The sequence below is a fragment of the Zeus faber genome (genome assembly GCF_960531495.2).
Source record: "Zeus faber genome assembly, chromosome: 15".
NCBI lineage: Eukaryota > Metazoa > Chordata > Actinopteri > Zeiformes > Zeidae > Zeus > Zeus faber.
Window position 1 is genome coordinate 18,084,456 of NC_137194.1, and position 19,452 is coordinate 18,103,907.

The 19,452-nt window shown below is 44.3% G+C and overlaps 2 protein-coding genes across 4 annotated transcripts in view; one reads left to right on the forward strand and one right to left on the reverse strand.

The window, feature by feature from the left end:
• LOC307240981 (protein phosphatase 1 regulatory subunit 3A) overlaps positions 1–19,452 on the reverse strand; it is a 354,017-nt gene that overhangs the window by 56,827 nt on the left and 277,738 nt on the right. The gene's annotated exons all lie outside the window — the stretch shown is intronic.
• Positions 961–18,972, forward strand: LOC307241746 (protein bicaudal D homolog 2). 2 transcript variants are annotated; one of them, XM_080015963.1, is made up of 10 exons: positions 961–1,259; positions 4,042–4,254; positions 4,642–4,794; positions 7,139–7,639; positions 9,655–10,500; positions 10,609–10,788; positions 12,105–12,256; positions 13,657–13,713; positions 14,665–15,019; positions 16,571–18,972. In XM_080015963.1, exons 1-10 carry the CDS (start codon positions 1,008–1,010, stop codon positions 16,574–16,576), a joined length of 2,715 nt encoding a protein of 904 aa, XP_079872089.1. In that variant the 5' UTR covers positions 961–1,007; the 3' UTR covers positions 16,577–18,972. The 2 variants fall into 2 exon arrangements, with proteins under 2 accessions (XP_079872089.1, XP_079872090.1); XM_080015964.1 differs by lacking the exon at positions 13,657–13,713.

Consider the following 19,452-nt stretch of genomic DNA (forward strand, 5'->3'; position numbering starts at 1 on the left):
GGTGTCGCTTGGTTTGGGCCAACACCCTTTGCCTGGGGTTGAGGGTATATCAATGAGGGCGAAGACGCCATGCTGACCGGACACACGGTGCACCACAGCCGGGCAGTTGGTAACGCCATCCAAACAGAAAAGTACTTTCTCCGGGTGTTTCTAATGCTTATCCGGCTCAGCTGAACCTACTGGGGTTTTAACGTGGAGCCGCCGGACACGTTTTCCTTCCCTGAGAACGAATCCAAGTTAGCTTATCAAGTCTGAGCCTTTCTTCAATTCAATTTCGCACACCTAAACGCCATTACGTAGTCTTCTATTGGATTTTGTTTTTGCATTGTGTTGCCGGTTGGGAAAATGCCTTTTCTAGATGAATCTGACACTTTATATCTGCAAATTAAACTGCTATTACTGTTATTGCTCACAGTTCAGTCCCCCAGATATTCACACGTTTCCTTTTTTTAAAAAATTTGTATTCTATTGTTTGTAGTTATTACTGTCCTGTTTATCTATCTGTCTGTCTGTCTGTAATAGCTCTTAACCTACCCTATTCCTACCTGATACTTACTGTCGCGCCGCCCTGTACCAAACGTATAGTACTTACCTTCGATACCTGAATAAGACATGGTTAGCCAGAATTTTTTTTTTCGCATTTGTGTTTAAAAGATCATAATAACTATGACATGTAATTCTCTGATACTTGCAGACACCCTTGTCCCGGGAAACCACATTCATTCGACTCTGCTATTGCCAACTGGCCTTTATCCACCCGAGTCCAGTGACTGGATAGTGCTTTTAGATCAACTTATGCTTATGCTGTTTGTTGTAGTGTGTAATGATGGGGTTAGTACAAAACACTGCTAATTTGATTAATCATGGTCATTAATACAAAAAAAAAAATCTTCACCCATGTTTTTTTCCCTCTCTCCCTCCAGTGTGGCGTAATGAAACAGGAAGATTGAAGGAGGCAGATATTTAATTGGGACTTTGATAGACAACCGAAAGAAGAAGAGGAAAAGATGCTGGAAGAAAATTCGGACCCTTCGGGGGCGGAGGCGGAAACAGAAAGGGAGTCGGAGGTGGGTAGCGGGGACCTGAAGTCGGAGGTCTTGCGGCTCACTTTGGAGCTCCAGGAGGCCACAGAGGAGAAGCTGCAGGCTGCACGTTATGGCCTGGTGGTGCTGGAGGAGAGCTCCGCTCTGAAGACAAAACACCGGCACCTGGAAGAGGACCATGAGGCCCTCAAAAATGAACTACAGCAGCTCAAAGAGGTATGATGATACAGACGCTAGCCCAACAGTTAGCTTATATCAAGCTTTGTAGGTCAGTCATGGATGCAATTATGCAGTTTGAGAACTGAATTTAGCTTGCATTTGGACATATTTATTGCACAATTATAGTTTTAGTGCATTGTTCATGTAATCTTTCATTTAGGTCAAATTTTCTGGTTACTGTATACTACTCCAGTGTGAATTTGTGCCAGCCGCACACTGTGCAGTACTGTACTGACCGTTGACCAGCCCTGGATTAGTCAGACTAAGCAGCCGCTATAAGGAAAGGAAGAGTCCTTTCGCTAGACTGAAATAAGCAGCATTAAGGTCCATTGTAGAACCATGCAGTATTTATGTAAATATAAATCACCAATCTGATCTGTGTTGACTAATAAAATTTCACTAAAGGCTGATGGTTATTCAATGTTTTCATTGTGTTACACTATACACTTATTGTGTTCATTTGCTCAGCATAAAATCCAGAGTAAAATGAGATCATTATTGAGATTGAAGTGAAATGTGAGTCGAAAAAAAGACATTTTACGTTTAGATAATTTTACATTACATTACATACAGATAATACTAACATGTCTAATATAAGGAACAACCCTAGTTCAGATGGGAACCAATAACATGTTTGAAGTACAAAGCTTTAATTGTACAACAAAAACAAAAAAAAGCTCAACGGCATTGACTTTATTCAATGACAGTACTCACAGAGCAAATTGTAATTGTGACCCAGAGTAAATTGGCCTAGTGTATTTGGAAGTGTTCCATTGTTTCAAAGACACTGTGTCTGCTAATGTAGCCTCTTAATAATTCAAAGCTATTGGTTTCTGTTCACATGTTTGCACTCAATACGAACAAAAGTGACTTAGATTACTACGCCTCTTATTCATCTATTACGTTTACATTCTGCTTTGCTCATCCTGACAATGGCTTTGGCTAATCTGGTCTTTTTGTAACAGAATCTGGTTAATTTGAGGCTTCATGAAATTACTATTAGTTAGGATGCTCCGTTACATGATGCTGTTGGTATATGTGAGTGATATTATCTGTTGTTGAGGACCAGTGTGGCAGGATCCAGAGCCTCTGAGCCACCTTAAGAAAGGGTTGGTACCCTTTTGTCTGTTTCGGGCCAGTTTAAAAAAATGTAAGAGAATTACATATACTATAGCAGCCCACAAGTTATTATCAGATCTAGGAAACTGGCCTGTGTGAGGTTGACTGGTGGGCCGTAATAGGCCTGCGGGCCACATGTCACTCACCCTGCCTTAAGATCTAGTCGAAGCTATGTGAGGAAACATTTATCAAATACAGACTTCTGGTCAATCATGAACCTGTATGAGCATTGTCCATTGACTTGTAAATACTGCCATATGTCTGTTTTAAATATTTTTTGCTGTGTGATGTCAACCTAAATATGGACTTATGCTTCCAAAGGGTTTTCTCTATTGGGGAAATGATTCATGTTTTCACATAGTTGTCCCTGGTGCTGTCTGCGCTCAGTGCAGGCTGAACACAGAAACATTTAGAACTACGTTTGTTTGTCTCTTATGGTGTTTGGTTCATGAATTCTATAATTTCAAGTCAAAAAAATTGATTCTGTAATAGTTTGCCTCAAGCTACCCTTTGAACCTGCATTAATTTGCCACCGACAATTGGTCAATAAAAGACTTATTAAAAGGTTATTCAGCTTTAACAGTTCAATATACCATTATGATTATTTTGTCATTTAGTTGGCTCCACCGACAAAAATACTTTCCCCACATTGCATTCCAAAACAAAGTGTTGCCGAGCAACATATAAACAGTTTTGACTGCATGCTACCTTGCCACTTACAGCAACCCCGTGAAAGACCTTGTGTCCAATGAAATTACTTGAATGAACTAGTTGATTATATAATGTTTACCCTTAAGATATGTTGTTTCAAGGAGACATTAATAACATAAACACACTCATTTATATAAGCAAAAAAATCTGCCAAAACTGTAATCTATCATTTTGTTCAGATTTAGAATTTTGTAATTCTTTGATCCAGTTGTTCACATTAAAAACAATAAAAAAGGATTACTGCCACAATGTCATCTTCCCTTTATTTTATTTTAACATGGGTTAGCTCTCACATTATAAAACCAAATGTTGAGTAAAGCTGTTTATGTCCGAAGGGCATTAATGTTGAGGATTTCATCCACAAAAACCTAATTTTCTGGCAGGTCCTCAGTCTGCCCAGTCCAAGCCGTGGATCAAAGCATTATATTATAGAATTATATAACCCATACCAACACAATGTTCAACAGAGCGTATTTAGTGGCATGTTTATTTCACTTAGCGCCTTATAAGGTAATACCTTTATCCACAGCAGCTGATGTGCACTGATGGAAGTGTGTGTGTGTGTGTGTGTGTGTGTGTGTGTGTGTCTCTTGTTTCTAATGGTATACTGTGAATGCCATTCAGCCTGCACTCTACATCAGCCAAATCTAATTTGGGAACTCGATTTGTGCAAATTTTCCTGACGTTTCACATATGAACAACAAAAAAAAGCTCAAGAAAAGTTTTGAAAGAAAGGCAAGACCTGTGCGTAAGCTTTTAAGTGTTCTTTATTTCAAAAACGTAACAAGGTTTGAGCCAGTGATTGTAAGCTAGACTCAATTTCTCTTTGGTAAAATTTGCAGGAATTCTTGTCTTAATCATTTTACACAGAATGGTCTTTTTTTTATAATAGTTCCAGCCATATATGTATTCAGTTTCTGTAAACCTTTTTGTTTTGCTCCCTGTACAGGCATTTGCAGATTCTGTGAGCAGCCAGAAGCGTGCAGCTGCGGATGGAGAGTGCCGGGAGGAGAATCTGCTGCAGGAGACGGCCACAAAGGAGGCTGCCATGGCAACGCGCATGGAGGAGGTCCAGACTGAGTTGAAGCAGGCCCGCCTGGCCCTCGGCAACGCCCATGCTGAGATCGATCGACTGGGGGTCGTCTCCACCCAGCTAAAAAAGGTGTGGACGACTACACACCAAACTGTACCAGGAGACTTCCAACCTGAAGCACCAGAAGTTATACTGCCCCGGATCTCTGTGTTGACCTTGCAGTGTGTGTGTGTGTGTGTGTGTGTGTGTGTGTGTGTGTGTGTGTGTGTGTGTGTGTGTGTGTGTGTGTGTGTGTGTGTGTGTGTGTGTGTGTGTGTGTGTGTGTGTGTGTGTGTGTGTGTGTGTGTCATGAATGATTACGTGGGCATACGTGCGGGTGTGTGTTTTGGAGGGGGGCATAGTTATACGTTATGCATATTCATCCATTTATCAAACACATGAATGTGTTTGATTGTGCGTGCGTGTAATCATGGGGCGTCAGCATGTTTATATTCGTTTTCTTTCAACTATGTGCAGGAATGCACGTGTCTGGAGGCGGAAAAGGGCCACCTGAGGGACGAGATGAAAGAGTACAAAGTGCGCGAACTGCGGCAGTTGCAGGACAACGGTGAGCTGGAGGACGAGAACATCTCTCTTCAGAAACAGGTGTCCCTACTTAAAGAGAACCAGGTCAGTCCAAGCTCAAACACCTCCCCATGAACACCAGTTACCCTCATAGAGTTTCTGGAGCCTCACAAAGTTAGTGAGTTATAGTAATAGAAATAATTGCGATTTGCGATAAACAATTTAGTTATATTTTTGTTAATTTAATGCCACTATCATAATATAAGGCTATAATAGTGTAATACTCCACATCCACCTTTTGAAAAATAGCCATTTATGGATATTGGAACATAAAAATTCAGGTAGATTGTAAATTTGCCTGAACTCAACTGATGGAAACGCACCTAATTCACATTGCACATCTTTTTCAACATTTAAATTCACCTTAAATTTGGATGGATGATTTGATCATTTTAGAATCCACTGATTTTAGAAAATGATCGCGGTCAGCTCAAATAATGGTTATGTAGTACCGTATTTTCGCGACTATAAGGCGCATATAAACGTCTTTTTTTTTCCTCAAAATGTGCAGCGCGCCCTATAGTGCGGTGCGCCCTATGTGTGTTGTTACTGCGGACGTTGTTGAGACCACCATGAGAACGTTAAAGGGGGAAGTGTGGGCGTGGATTGTGTATAAAAGAACAGGTATGTGCTTTATGCAGAACATTGTTGTCTTAACAACCCTTAAAATGGCAAAGAGACACGCCTATGAAGCACAGTTTAAACTGAAGGCTATCAGCTACGCAGAGGAACATGGAAATCGAGCAGCCGCGAGAGAATTCAAGATGAATGAATCGATGGTTCGCAAGTGGAGGAAGATGGAAAACGAACTCCGACAGGTGAAGAAGACGCAGCTGAGTTTCCGCGGACATAAGGCGAGGTGGCCGAGTTGGAGGAAAGACTCGAGCGGTGGATCATCGAGCAAAGAACGAGTGGGGCGAGCGTTTCGACGGTCACTGTTCGACTAAAAGCAGTAACGCTAGCGGAAGAAATGAAAATTGAACATTTTCAAGGAGGTCCGTCGTGGTGCTTTCGTTTTATGAAACGGTGCCAACGGTGCCCGACTACAGTAGCGCAGCAAAGTCCGGCGGATTATAATGAAAAGCTGGCGAGCTTCCACTCCTACTGCAGCAAACACATCGCCGACAAACGCATCCAGCCAAGCCACATCACCAACATGGACGAGGTGCCGCTCACTTTCGACATCCCGGTGAATCACACGGTGGAGAAGAAGGGGACCAGCACGGTAGCGATACGCACAACGGGGTATGAAAAGGCGTCGTTTACTGTTGTGCTTGGCTGCCACGCAAATGGACAGAAACTGCCGCCTATGGTGATTTTTAAGAGAAAGACTTTGCCTAAAGAGACTTTTCCAGCTCGAGTCGTTATTAAGGCAAATGAAAAGGGCTGGATGGATGAGGAGATGATGAAAGAGTGGCTGAGGGAGGTGTATGTAAGGAGACCAGGTGGTTTTTTCCACGCATCACCATCGCTGTTAATCTGTGACTCCTTGCGTGCCCATCTCACAGCCGATGTGAAAAACAAGGTGAAACAAATGAACGCTGTGCTTGCTGTTATTCCGGGAGGTCTGACAAAGGAACTTAAACCGCTCGACATCGGTGTGAAGCGGCCGTTCAAAGTAAGGCTGCGAGCGGCGTGGGAGCGATGGATGACCGACGGAGACCACAGTTTCACGAAAAGTGGAAGGCAGCGCCGGGCAAGTTACGCCACAGTTTGCGGATGGATTGTAGATGCTTGGGCTAACGTGTCTGCTGGCACTGTTGTTCGAGCTTTCGCAAAAGCCGGCATCATTTCCGAGGAGCCGCACGGCACGGAAAGTGACTCTGACAGCGAAGAAGGGGAAACTGGCATGTCTGATTTAGCGCAGCTGTTTAATTCAGAAACAGAGGATGATGACTTCGATGGGTTTGATTAATACTTTGTAATAAATACATGAATAAAGCACAAACATACTCAGTTTTGCTCCCGCTCTATTTTTAAATACGCAATAGAGGTATTTAAACGTAGTAGAGGATATGTACCGGTATATAAAACCCGCGCCCTATAATCCGGTGCGCCTTATGTGTGTGTTAAATACAGTAATGGCACACATAACTGAGACTGCGCCTTTTAGTACGGTGCGCCTTATGGTCGTGAAAATACGGTAATTGCGACAGCTAGAGTTGGGTCAATATCTGGTTCTGCCGGTCCGGTGAACAAACCTAAATCGGAACAGACCACCCTGAACAGAAATTCCTCTTCCGCACAAGCTCCCGTGGTTTCTTCGAATACTGAAACAGAATGTGCATTGGAATCCCTTCCAGTTGGTTCTACCACACAAATGTGCTCCCGAACATAGATACTAGAGTGCGGTGCGGACACAGTGCTGATGGTTCTGGTCACATTGCAGGTGGAGTTCGAGGCGGTGAAGCTGGATTTGACCCAGAAGGACGAGGAGCAGGAGGAGCTGCGGGCTCAGCTGGACGAGGCGGCGCGGCTGAAGGAAATCGCTGAGCGGCAGCTGGATGAGGCCCTGGAAGCCCTGAAGGAGGAGAGGGAGCAGAAGAACAGTCTGAGGAGGGAACTCTCCGCCCTGACCCTCAACCCCTTTGACTCCGTCGGCAACCTCGAGCTCCACCTGGAGCAGCTGGACGAGAGTCAAGATCGGGGCCAGGGCGGAGGCGAGGGAGAGGACCAGGACAGCGGCTATAACAACGGTCCTGGCTCCGCTCCCGATTCTGCTCACCCTCCTCACTTGGGCGGCTCCAAAACCAACGGCCTCATCCAGCGCTACTCCACGCCGCGCGGCAGCGACACGTTCCTTCGCGCTCCCACCTCGGGCCTCGTGTCCGACCTGCTGAGCGAGCTGCACTTCTCCGACAGCCAGAAACTCAAGCAACAGCTCCTGCAGGTAGTAAACACCTCCTTGTACATTACATATTCTGACGAGATTCGACCCGTTATTTATCGCTCTAAAATACATTCACCATACAGTTAAACTTTGAAGTGATATCTCTTTTTTTTTTTTTGTATCACAATTTAGTTGCAAACTTGTTTCCAAAGAATGCTTTCTCCATAATACACTTTGAGTGAATCATTCCCATTTCACATGGCCATTCTGTGTATGAGTTCCCTACAGCACATAGGGCAGACTTTCAGATACTTGTCTGCATGCTCACCAAGCTCCTTAATGCGCTGTGCAAATCCACTCCTTCTTGGTGCCAGGCGTGGAGATCAATGTGCCTCATAGTGCAGTGACACAGTTCCTGCATGCTGGGACTTTTCTCTGCTGAAATGCAGACATACTGTGTGTGTGTGTGTGTGTGTGTGTGTGTGTGTGTGTGTGTGTGTGTGTGTGTGTGTGTGTGTGTGTGTGTGTGTGTGTGTGTGTGTGTGTGTGTGTGTGTGTGTGTGTGTGTGTGTGTGTGTGTGTGATGTTGTTCCTTAGAAATACTAAAAGAGACAAAATTGGTGCATGCACATGACCACGGTGACAGAATGGCATCCCCTCCTACTCCTAACATTTGGTAGTGAAATTTTGTCCACAAATTGCTGCGTAAGTGAAACTACTGAAGAGGAGATTGGGATATTGTTCCTCTGAGACTTCTTGAAATGCTACATGCTGTATTTTTCTTTCTCTGTGGTCAAACTAGCATTTTATTTTAAAAGTGGCTTCATGTGTGGTTTCCCAACAGATGTTTATGGTTTGCCAAATCATCTGTATAACTGGAAACCCATGCAAATGATGAGCCGAATCATTTCTCAGAATAGGAATTACTGATACCACCGTCACAAAAAACATCAACCATCATTTTGTGAAATTATATCAGAAATGAAAGGAGAGTGTAAACTCTCATCGCTATACTCAGAACAGCGTAATGCATAACGGAGATCAAATGCTCTTACTGCTCTACAGTCACATGATCACATAGTGAATGAGGTTGTCAGACAGATCATGTTTCCCTGACTGAGCAGCCTCCGTCTTCCTGCTCTAGACCACATCCTCAGTGTGTTGAGGGAGCAACAGCAGCTGTGATAAAACCACCTTTCAAACACTACACTCCAATTCATTCCACAAAACGATTCAATATTTGTATTTGTAAAATTATTTTTGCTGTTAAAGGCAGTTAAGATATTACTTATATATTATTAAGATGTATTATCCGTTGACCGTTATTCCTGCTCTAGTTCTGGATATGTATTATTTATAAGTCACTCAAATAGGGGGGTTGGGTTGGCGAGTCCTTGCCCAGCAGATGTTTAGAATAAGGGTGAAGTTCAGCATCTCTGTCTCAAGTAATTCAATAAATAAATAATTCAGTAACAGTTAGGGCGGCGGGGGGTGGAGTGGCTTTGAAATGAGTGTCTTTGAAATGTTCACTTTTTTGACCTGCATAATAATATGCTGCATTCATCATTATGTGTGGAGCAGATATTACTCTCTTCCTTGATGTGGTATTTAGTAAAATTATTTTGAATAAAGGATAACCACAGTTCTCATGGTTGTGGTTGTTTAGGAACCAATAATAATAAGCACAAAGGTTAGGTTTGCTATTTTTTTCAATCCAGGTCTTAAAATGTTTTTTTGTCATTATTTATATCTGTTGTCACAAGCTCACTGAATGCTTTATTTCTGAGAAACTTACCACTCTGCTACAGTTTCTCACTTTAAAAAATAAGTAAGAAATGTGTGACTATGTTTTTCAAAAAGCAGATTCAACATGTTTTTTTTAAGGCTTAAACATTTGCCCCGTGTGACTTTATTAAAGCACAGTAAGAAGCTGCAACAGAGCAGTAAGTGTCTCGGCAGTTAAGTGTTAGGCGAGGTTGTGCTATGAGTTTAAGTGAGTGGAACCATTATTTTAGTAGGTCCTGGGCTGAAAAATGGTGAACCTATCCTTTAATAGCAAATCTATTGTATTTTAGGCGGAGCGAGAGAAAGCGACCCTTGTCAACACGATAGAGGAGCTCCAGATGCAGCTGGTCATGTCCAAGCAGGTCCTGACTCAGCAGGAGGACAAGGTTGGCTCGCTGACGCAGCAGCTGGAGGCCGTGCAAGGCCAGCAGCACAACCACAAGACGGGGGACAAGGATGAGAACGGCGACGGCGTGGATTTCGACTATGAGCTCGATGCCAAGAGCACGGAGGTGCTGGAGGCCCGCATGCGAGCGGCCAGCGAGGAGCTGCTGCAGCTGAGGGAGGAGCTTTCGCAGGCCGGGACGCGCTACAACACCCTGGAGCAGCGCTGCAAGCAGGAGAAGGAGCGCTGGAGGGCCGAGGCCCAGGAGCTGGCCGACAAGATCCGGCAGTGCATCAAGTCCAGTCGGCAGGACCAGGAGCGCATCGGCGAGCTGGAGAAGGAGATCGGGGCCACGCGCAAGGTGGCCACCGACTCGGAGGGCCACCTGAGCGTGGCCCAGGAGGAGCTGCTGGCCTTCTCCGAGGAGCTGTCCAACCTCTACCACCACATCTGCGTGTGCAACAACCTGACGCCCAAACGGGTCACCCTGGACTATTACCGTGACGGCGCCAGGGCAAGCGGCGGGGGGCGGCGGTCCCACCACCTCAACCCATCCCAGCAGTCTCAGAGGAAGCGCAGTGACGTGTTAATCTCCAAAGCCACCGCCTTACAGTTCATGGGGGAGGTTGACAGCGCAGGAGCCAGTGGGGACGCGTCCAGCTGCCCCGGATCCCCCACCCTGGATTTCAGGGACCCCTCCAACGTTCGCAATCTGATGGCTGTGATCCGCTGCCAGATCAAACACTTGCAGGTGATCTAGACGGTTCCCTTTGTTGTTTTGTCATCCGATTCAATACAGCTCTGGGTAAAGGCCTCTGGGTAAAGTTTAACTTTGTTCCCTCCCTCTTTGCTCCCTAAGGTGGCGGTGGATCTGTGTAGGCAGAGGGGGGCGCTGCCTTGCTCTGCGTTCTCCAACTGTGGGGAGTCTGAGAGGGATGCGGAGACTCTCATGGAGGAAGTACTGAAACTGAAGTCGCTGCTCAGCACCAAAAGAGAACAGATAGCTACTCTCAGGACGGTCCTCAAAGCAAACAAGCAGGTACGACGAGCGTCCAGATACGACCAGCGCGCTACGCCCTCAACATGTCTGAAAAGCTTCATGACTGGAACCTTCAGTCGGCCATATTGCATTGGATGTGCTTTTGCCGCGTCTCTCTGTCTCTCCACACTGCTCAGAAAGAGGGTTTTGGTTTGCTGCCAGGGCTCTCTTTGTCTGAGAACTGTCTTTACGCTAAATTTATAAACTAAAAATTGTATTTCTAAAACTGTTAGCATTATAAAAGGTCAATAAAAGACCCCAGTTGAGTGTTTTGATTTTTAACCCCAACCGCTGCTGGGATCTGTAAACTTTGTTCCAGCATTTCATTGTTTTGCGATGAGGATGAGGTGGCTCATTAGTAGAGCTGTCACAATTATCACATACGCCTGAGCCTAATTATATGACCTAATCGCAATAATTTAGCAAAATTGTTAGATTTCCAATTACATTTTTTCATCCAAATTTTGTGGGAATTTTGAGCCAATGTTATATATATCACAAATATTTCACATTGTGAAATATCACAATAAATATGGTTTATCAGTTGAGTTGGGGTAAATTAACTCTCTGCCTGGACTTTTATCTTCCAATTATATAAATCTATTAATTTTCACAATAACCAGCTAAAATGTCATGATTGTGGCAGCCTTACTTATTAATACAGTGAATTTTTATTGAATTTTAAATTCATATAGTGTTTAAATGTGGCTTTATGGCAGTAGTATATAATAGACAAGACAGAAATGAATAGCCCTGGTTCCAAAACATTTGCCGGCATAAGTGTTTTGCTGCCTTGTGCTGAGCCAGACTGCATGTTTTCAGACAGTCTTCTGACTGTGTTGACGGTCCCTTGGGCCCCACAGGGGCCTGCAGCTCTAACGGGGGTGTGGTGATGGTGTGATGATGCACTCCTGAGATTCTTCCCCTGCCCCCGCTTCCCGGTCTCTGCTTTGCCCTCAGCCATGCATGACCTTGCGTCTGCTTTCAACCGTCACTCTCTTTTTACCCGCATACGCCACAAACACGCACAGTCTAATCTGCCGCGGCTGAGCCAGGCTCACACAGACTTGCTTTCAAAGTCGAATGCTTGAGTCTTTCTTCAATAAATGCTTCGCCTGTGTTTTCACATCAGCGAAACAAAGACTTTGCTCCTCATAAAGACTTTGCTTTAAAAAGAAGTTGGAAATTGGGATGTTGGGGTTTCAACCGAAACAGCATTAATTCAGTGCTAATTCCAATCCTGTTGTTATGTAATGCAGGTTGTTCGTGTTTGTGGCAGCTTCTGAATTTGAGTTTTGTTTTTCTCATTATTTCAGACCGCGGAGTTGGCTCTGGCAAACCTGAAGACGAAGTACGAAACGGAGAAGAGCATGGTCTCTGAGACCATGGTGAAGCTGAGGAACGAGCTCAAAGCCCTGAAGGAGGACGCGGCCACCTTCTCGTCGCTGCGCGTCATGTTCGCGAGCCGGTAAGATGATGTCACAAGATAATTCTCCTCCGCAGCACATCATACACGCTGAAGAGCTGGTTGAGTTGGTGCCTAAAATGTATGTCTCTGTATAATTCAAGACATGAAGACACATCCAGGAGCTAATAGTATTCATCATGGTGGGGCTGACATGACAGGTTTACTTGTGCTAGTAATTTTGATCAATTTTGGTTATTTGTTACTGAGTTGTTTTCACGTTTTGCTTTTTTAAATTACAATTATGAAAGTCCAGTAGTTTGATAGGACACATTTTGAAGAGTTTTAACGCCTCACCTTTCCCTGGTTTTTGAAGGCTTGCTCAAAACTGTTTGAGACTGAAAGCTCATAGATAGATATTCAAATGTTAAGAATATCTTTGCTCTCATGGTAAATGAAACATAGAGCTGGACGGCTTCTGTTACCTAAGCACGTACGTCTTCATGAGACCACCATCATTACACCAAATTCATTTGATTTGAATGTTTGCTGTACACACTTTGCTGGACTGATTCTATACAATTCTACACTTACATGATAAATTGTTGTGACATGGCATGGTTTCCAGTAAGTTGTGGCGTAGGAGTCGATGGGGAAATAATGTTCTTTTAACATTGTTTTTACTTTATGGAGTTGGTGGGCTATGTGCTAACCGACTAGACGGGTGCCGCCTACTTTGCAGATAAAGGAATGTGTGAGCTGGGGCCTCACCCCATAGGATTATCAGCATTGTCTCATTTCCCCACGGTTATCTCAGCTTTTGATGGTTTTGTTGATAGACTTGACAAGTGTAAATATATCACAAATCGTTTTGTTGCCATTAAAATGTTTTTTTTTTTTTTAATTCAACTTACTTTTATTGATTTAGTGTAAAGTGAGCAATTTAGAATTGCTGGACATATAATCTAAAAGTATTATGACTGCATTATGTATTTTTGGTAGCCCTGTGGATTATATAACAAATTACGAACATTTCTGTGTAGTTTAAATTCAGTAACATTTCAAAGTAATCTGACCAAACCCTGTTTACTGATCATTACATCAGAACCATGTCAATATCATGTACCATTTTTCTTTCCCGTTTGTAAGCCGTGCATTTGGTCTCCATTTCTGTAAGGAATGATGCTAAAGTTCAAAATACATGTGCGTTGCCTTTTCTACTTATTTGTTAGCCCGGGCTAGGAAGGCAAACATTCCCGTGTTAGTTACCAGTGAAGAAAACATACTATTTGTTTATATACTAACTTGGCCTCGTCAGTTTTGACTTGAAGCTTGTATTTCTAATGCTTATTTAGGCCCTTGCTACCGGTGTCATCTAATAGGCTTACACCGTTCTAAGGATTGTGGACAGTCGGCGGTTCACGTGGAGATTAAGAGCCACATGCTCTGCCCTATGCTTACAGGGCAGCGGGGAAAAGCTTCAGTCAGGCTAGGTCACCTCATGGAAGGAGAGGCCTAATGTAAGAGAGAGGGTGTGTGTGTGCGTGTGTGTGCGTGCGTGTGTGTGCGTGTGCATCTCTCTTGTGTTTTGTCTGTCTGGAGTTTGGCTTACTGATCACAACATTTTCCTTCACTAACCTGCTAAGAGCTTATGCCTCTCACGTGGGCCGTTGCATCCACCCGTGAGGACTGCGTGTGTTACGGTTGGAGGCGTGCATGTGTGATAGTGTGTTTGGTGACAACTGGGATATTTCCCCTTTACTGACAATTTACTTACTTACTAGATTTGGTTACTGGTTTGCCTTGAGGATTTTTTTTGTTTTTGTTATTTGGTCCCCAAATATACAGCAGAAATGTGCACATTAGCGTCATTGGTTGTCCCCTCCCCCCAAAGTAAGTCGGAACAAGCCTTCTTCCCGGAGATATTAGACTGTCTGCACATTTGCCAGACAGATATGAGCTTGCATTTTTATTATCTTTAAGAAGGATTGGAGCACAGACGGAGGTCAAGGGCTACTATCAGTTGGGAAGGGCAGAAGATTAATGCATCCAATATGGACGTCTTGGCTCTAGGCCTCTTCTGTAGTGCCATCATCTGGGCAGTTGGAGTGACTGCATGTCTCCGTAAAGGGGGGAAAAAAAAAAGGAGAGAAATATCTTCACTCTCGAACTCTTTATTTATTTAGTTTATTTACCTAATTCCAATTACTTCTTCTGAGAGCGGTTTCCACTCGTACCCACTCACCTCTTTTTCTCAGTTTGCTACAGTCAAATTTGGGTGTCGACTTATGTGATATAATATCTGTGATTGATGTCTGATTGCTGTGTGTGTGTGTGTGTGTGTGTGTGTGTGTGTGTGTGTGTGTGTGTGTGTGTGTGTGTGTGTGTGTGTGTGTGTGTGTGTGTGTGTGTGTGTGTGTGTGTGTGTGTGTGTGTGTGTGTGTGTGTGTGTGTGTGTGTCCACCTCACAGGTGTGACCAATATGTCACCCAGCTGGATGAGATGCAGCGGCAGCTGGCCGCAGCCGAGGACGAGAAGAAGACTCTGAACTCGCTGCTGCGCATGGCCATCCAGCAGAAGCTGGCGCTCACCCAGCGTTTGGAAGACCTGGAGGCTCCGCTTTCCCCCCACAGCCTGAACAGCAGCCCCCGGCGCTCCCGGGCCAAAGAGCTGGCCACCAAGTCGGGCCGCGCCCCCCGGAGCCCGCGGAGCAGCCCCGCACGCCCCCCGCTGAGGAACAGCCCGCGCTCCAGCCCCGTCTTCGGCGTCACTGCCACCGCCACGCACCACCTCCGGGCGCTCACCCGAAGCCTCCACACCAGCCCTGTAAGAACCCCGCCCGACTGTCTCGCTCGGAGGGGTGGCCGGGCCCTCCCGCGGGACGCCACCTTCATCAGAAGTCGTAGCGTTACCGACGTTTTTAGCACTGAGCCGCTCCTTGAGGAGCCCGGCCAAAGGTGCGCTCTGTCCCACAGGGGGTCCGCCGCGTCCCTGGACAGGGACTTCCTTGTCAAGAGGTACGTCAGAGACACCAGGCAGAGTAGCGCAGGGCGAAGGGGGTCGGCCCCGACACGCCAGGACACCTTCATCACAACGCGCGTTGTGGACTCTTGTGGTCCCAGACACAAGTCCTCCTTCTTAGCTGCGTCCTCGTCTAGAGCGCTGCATGTCTGTCCCACTAACACGTTTGAAGCACGGGGTGCAAGTAGGCAACAGCAGAAGGGAAACTTGGATGTTTCTGTCAGAAGGAAGGAGCACTTGGCTCACAGGTCAAACTCCCCAGGTGGCGCTTCGTTTCTCTCAGAGGAGTCGTCATCCTCTAGGGTTACTTCTAGATCTACGCCGAGGTCCTCATGCACGACTTACAATCCGCCCCCGAAAGGCAGCATATCTGGAATCTGTAGGGATGCCAGACGCGGATCGGCCTCAGCTAGCAGAGCTGCTGAGGACTCGCACAGCCACGCATTGCAGAGCGCTGGTGCTAAATCTCAGCCCATATCAGCCAGGGCTCGGAGCTCACACTCCAAATCATCTCGCAGGCGATAAGTCCCAGACGCCAGCGGCTTCATACTTAGGCATTACATGAAAAAAGGACGTTCATAGGGTTGTCACGATCATGAAATTTTAGCTAAGAGTTTGTCATTCAAATAATTATGATTATCAATTACATTTTCAGTCTTTTATGTTCATTTAAAGCCACCATAATAATATAATCTTATAATAGTGATAATGCCTGCTCACCTTAGTAAGATAAGTCAACCGTATCGGAACAATACAATTTGGGTACACAGTTTATTATTTTTAACCCAACGGATGAAATTGTTTTATTTATGCCATATTCGAAGAACTTAATGTTTTTCCGAATTGAGTGTGATTAGCTCAACTAACTTCCATCAGGAGATGATGTAATAATTGTGGCAGCTCTAGATTTTTTGTGAAAAGTATGCAAAAAAAAGAATGTGTAACTAATAACTTCAAGGGGTATTGTGAAGTTTGTCATATATGTGTCAATGTGTGGTTTCAAACATAAATAAAACAGAAAAACAGAAACCCTGTTTTGGGCAGGGTATTGTTATAAGTAATAATCAAAATCTGAGCAGAATTTCTGTTTTCCCTCCAAACATGAAATCCCTTTCAGGAAAAGGACATTGACATGCAAATGCAGCATGCATGTTTTTTTAAATGTAATTTAATTTTTTGTTTTTTTTTATTTTAGTTCACAGGGATTGGGGCTCGAAATTGCACAATGCCACTTAAAAATCGTTCAACCTAATGTGAGCCCCTTGTATGCACCGCGCTGTAATGTCCACGCCCTGCTCGGTCGTGGGAACTAAATCTGTGTTCTCTTTGTCTCTGTCTCGTCTTGTGTGGCTGTAGCGCTGACACCACCTCCTCCTCTCATCACTCCAACCCCCAACTCCTCCATAAGGGACCCGTCGTGACGTCGACCCCGCGGCTCCCTCCACCTCCTCTCCTGTCCATCCCAGACCTGACGCCACATCCCCCCCCTGCTCCACCCACAAGGGTTGCGGAATAACAAAACCAAATCGCCTCCGGTCCCCGCGTCCTCTGAAGCGCCTGCATGCAGCCCCCCCTGCAGTGACGTAGGATGATGGGACGGCGCCACGGTGTCTTTAACTGTCCACACCTCCCATCTCAAAGTCCTGTTCCAGGCTGTGTGTTGTGAATGTCCATCAACCGTATTTATTTGATACTAATGAAGTTTTACCCATTTCAGTATTTTCTTTCTTACTAGTTTTCGGGCTTTGTTGATTTAAACCACCTTTGCCGTGCTTGGCCCACATATACAAGGCTGTGATCTGTTACACCAAAACTTATCCACACACTTGCCTAAAGCCACGCCCTGAAACCCCCCTGTGAGCGCTGTATGGTTTTTATAGATCACGTAACCTAGGAAACTACTAAAACTATGAAGCATGCAACTATTATGGTCTGCCCCTTTAACCACCAGTGCTGTTTATCCCATTTTCTATCCTCCGGTGTGTCTGATCTTTTGCTTGCGTCAATGGGCCGTACATACCCCTTAACTAGCGATCAGCCAACAGGTCGCTACTGATAAGAGTAGCAGAGCCATAGTTATCCCGCCTCAGGTCAAATGATTTATCTATCAGTGTGATTTGGGGAGCTGCTTGATTGGACATCGTGCTTATTTTGCAAACTATGCAGACCCGTCAGGACAGTGCCTCTTCATTAAGATCACACTGGGTTGATAAGGTTTTATTTTTTCCCTTAAAGTTCCAGTGCCCACCTGCAACTATTTTGTAAAAATGTATGTTGTGAATACTTCGTTTTGGTCAGAACACCTGTGCAACAGAGCAAATGTGCAGTGTCAGATTGCTTGGATGCTTGGCTCCCATATCAACTTGAGAACTGACCATCATACAGCGTGTGAATGTGTACGGTTTGGTGATGAGGCTTATGATAGTTGCAGTAACATGGGGAGGATACGAGGTACCATAGTCTTTCTGACCCCTAGCTGTGATAGATGACTATATCCCTGCCACTGGAGAATGTTGGCATTATGAATTTGAAGGAATTTTTAACTTGATAAGGAACCTTTATGGATAGATTCCCATGTACACAAAACAACGCTTGGCATTTGTATTGGTGTCTCACATTCAGTCTAACAGGAACTACTAATAGTAATTTTATTTCTGTGGCTAGGTGAAACAATAAAGGCTAATTTGAGTGTACTTTTAGCGGTGGTTGGATATCAAATGTTCCCACCTGATCACTAGCATGAACAAGTCTTTTCAATGATTAAAGTATAGTAAATTGACCTGAAGCCTGGACAAAAAAAATGTCCTTTTAAATGACTAAATTGATATCAATCACTTTTAGGACCCAGATCATTAACAGGGATTAGAGTTTTAGACCCAGACAGTGCATTTTAAATAAAAATACGTTTTTAATGGATGTGATCGCGGAGGAACTCATGATATTCTAGCGAGTGTTTGTAAACGGCGATTTCAAATACTGAACGCGAGAAATGTCCAGGCTTTTAAGAAAGTCTTTATTTAGCGGAAACCATGTCCTGCTGATTCACATTTTTGTGTTTTGAAATTTTTGTGCCTTGGTTTTCTTCTGGCCTCTTGGTTTTAGACGACACAACATTTTGCAAGTTGGCTTGTTTTTGTGGAAAGATTTTGGCCAGTAAGCACTGATTAACGTGATACTTTATTTTGGTAGAATATTTTAATTCTGTAGCATACATATGCACGCCTTGTGTGAGTTGATACCAATGCATATTTTAACGTTGCATTTCCAATGGAACCCACAGTGAACCAACTGCCATGGGTAACTGTAAGCAGACAAATTGGCTCTAAGTTATTGTGGACACAGCAGAATGCTCTCAGAATTAGCTATTTTAGAAGGTTTTGTGAATTATGGATCTAGACTATCTGGGAGCTGACCTGTTAAGGGTTGACAGCTAATGAAGGCTGATTGTATACAGGCTAAAAGGTTAAACGTTCTACCACAATGAAATATTGCTGTAAAAGTTGTAAAAACAAATTTCCTGAATTGTTTTATTTTTTTTTCTGTGAATGTGTATAATTTAAGTAGCTATTGTTGTAAAATATTTTTAATTGACGACTTTATTTATGTGGTTCTTTTGTGTTAAATGTTGTAGAAAATCTCATGAACCTCCTCTGAACATGCATTTGATGATTCCATGTATGCAATCTGTGTATACAAGCTCCTTTTTGTTCATCTGTGAACCACCGTTGGCTTGAAAAATAAATCACTGTACATGTCAAGTGCCCTGTAGACTTTTCATTTATTTTGCGCAACATTTGGCTTTACTAAATGTGATGCACGGTGTTCTAGGTGTGAATGTTTGGCTTTTGGACGTGAGTTCTGCACAGTACACCCCAAGGTGTCACAGGAGGGAAACCATATGAAACGATTCCCTCCAATTGGTAATCTTTCCCACCAAATGAATAATTTCTTGCTTCAAGTTTATAAAAGAGGTTCTTTCCTGCTCATTTCCCCGATTCCTGGACAACTTACTCAGAATTTTGTGACGTTTGATTGGATGTTTGTTGCAGTTGTCTGTCCCATATTCAAGCACTTTGATGGAACAGTGACGTTATGACAGACACAAATCTTAAAGTTTGAAAGATCGCCCCCCGTACTTGTCTGCCCTCAAACAAGATTCAAAATGCATATTCCTCACACCTAGTCCATACAAGGGTGGTGCAGTGCAATAATAAAGGACTCCAAAGGCTGCAACACAA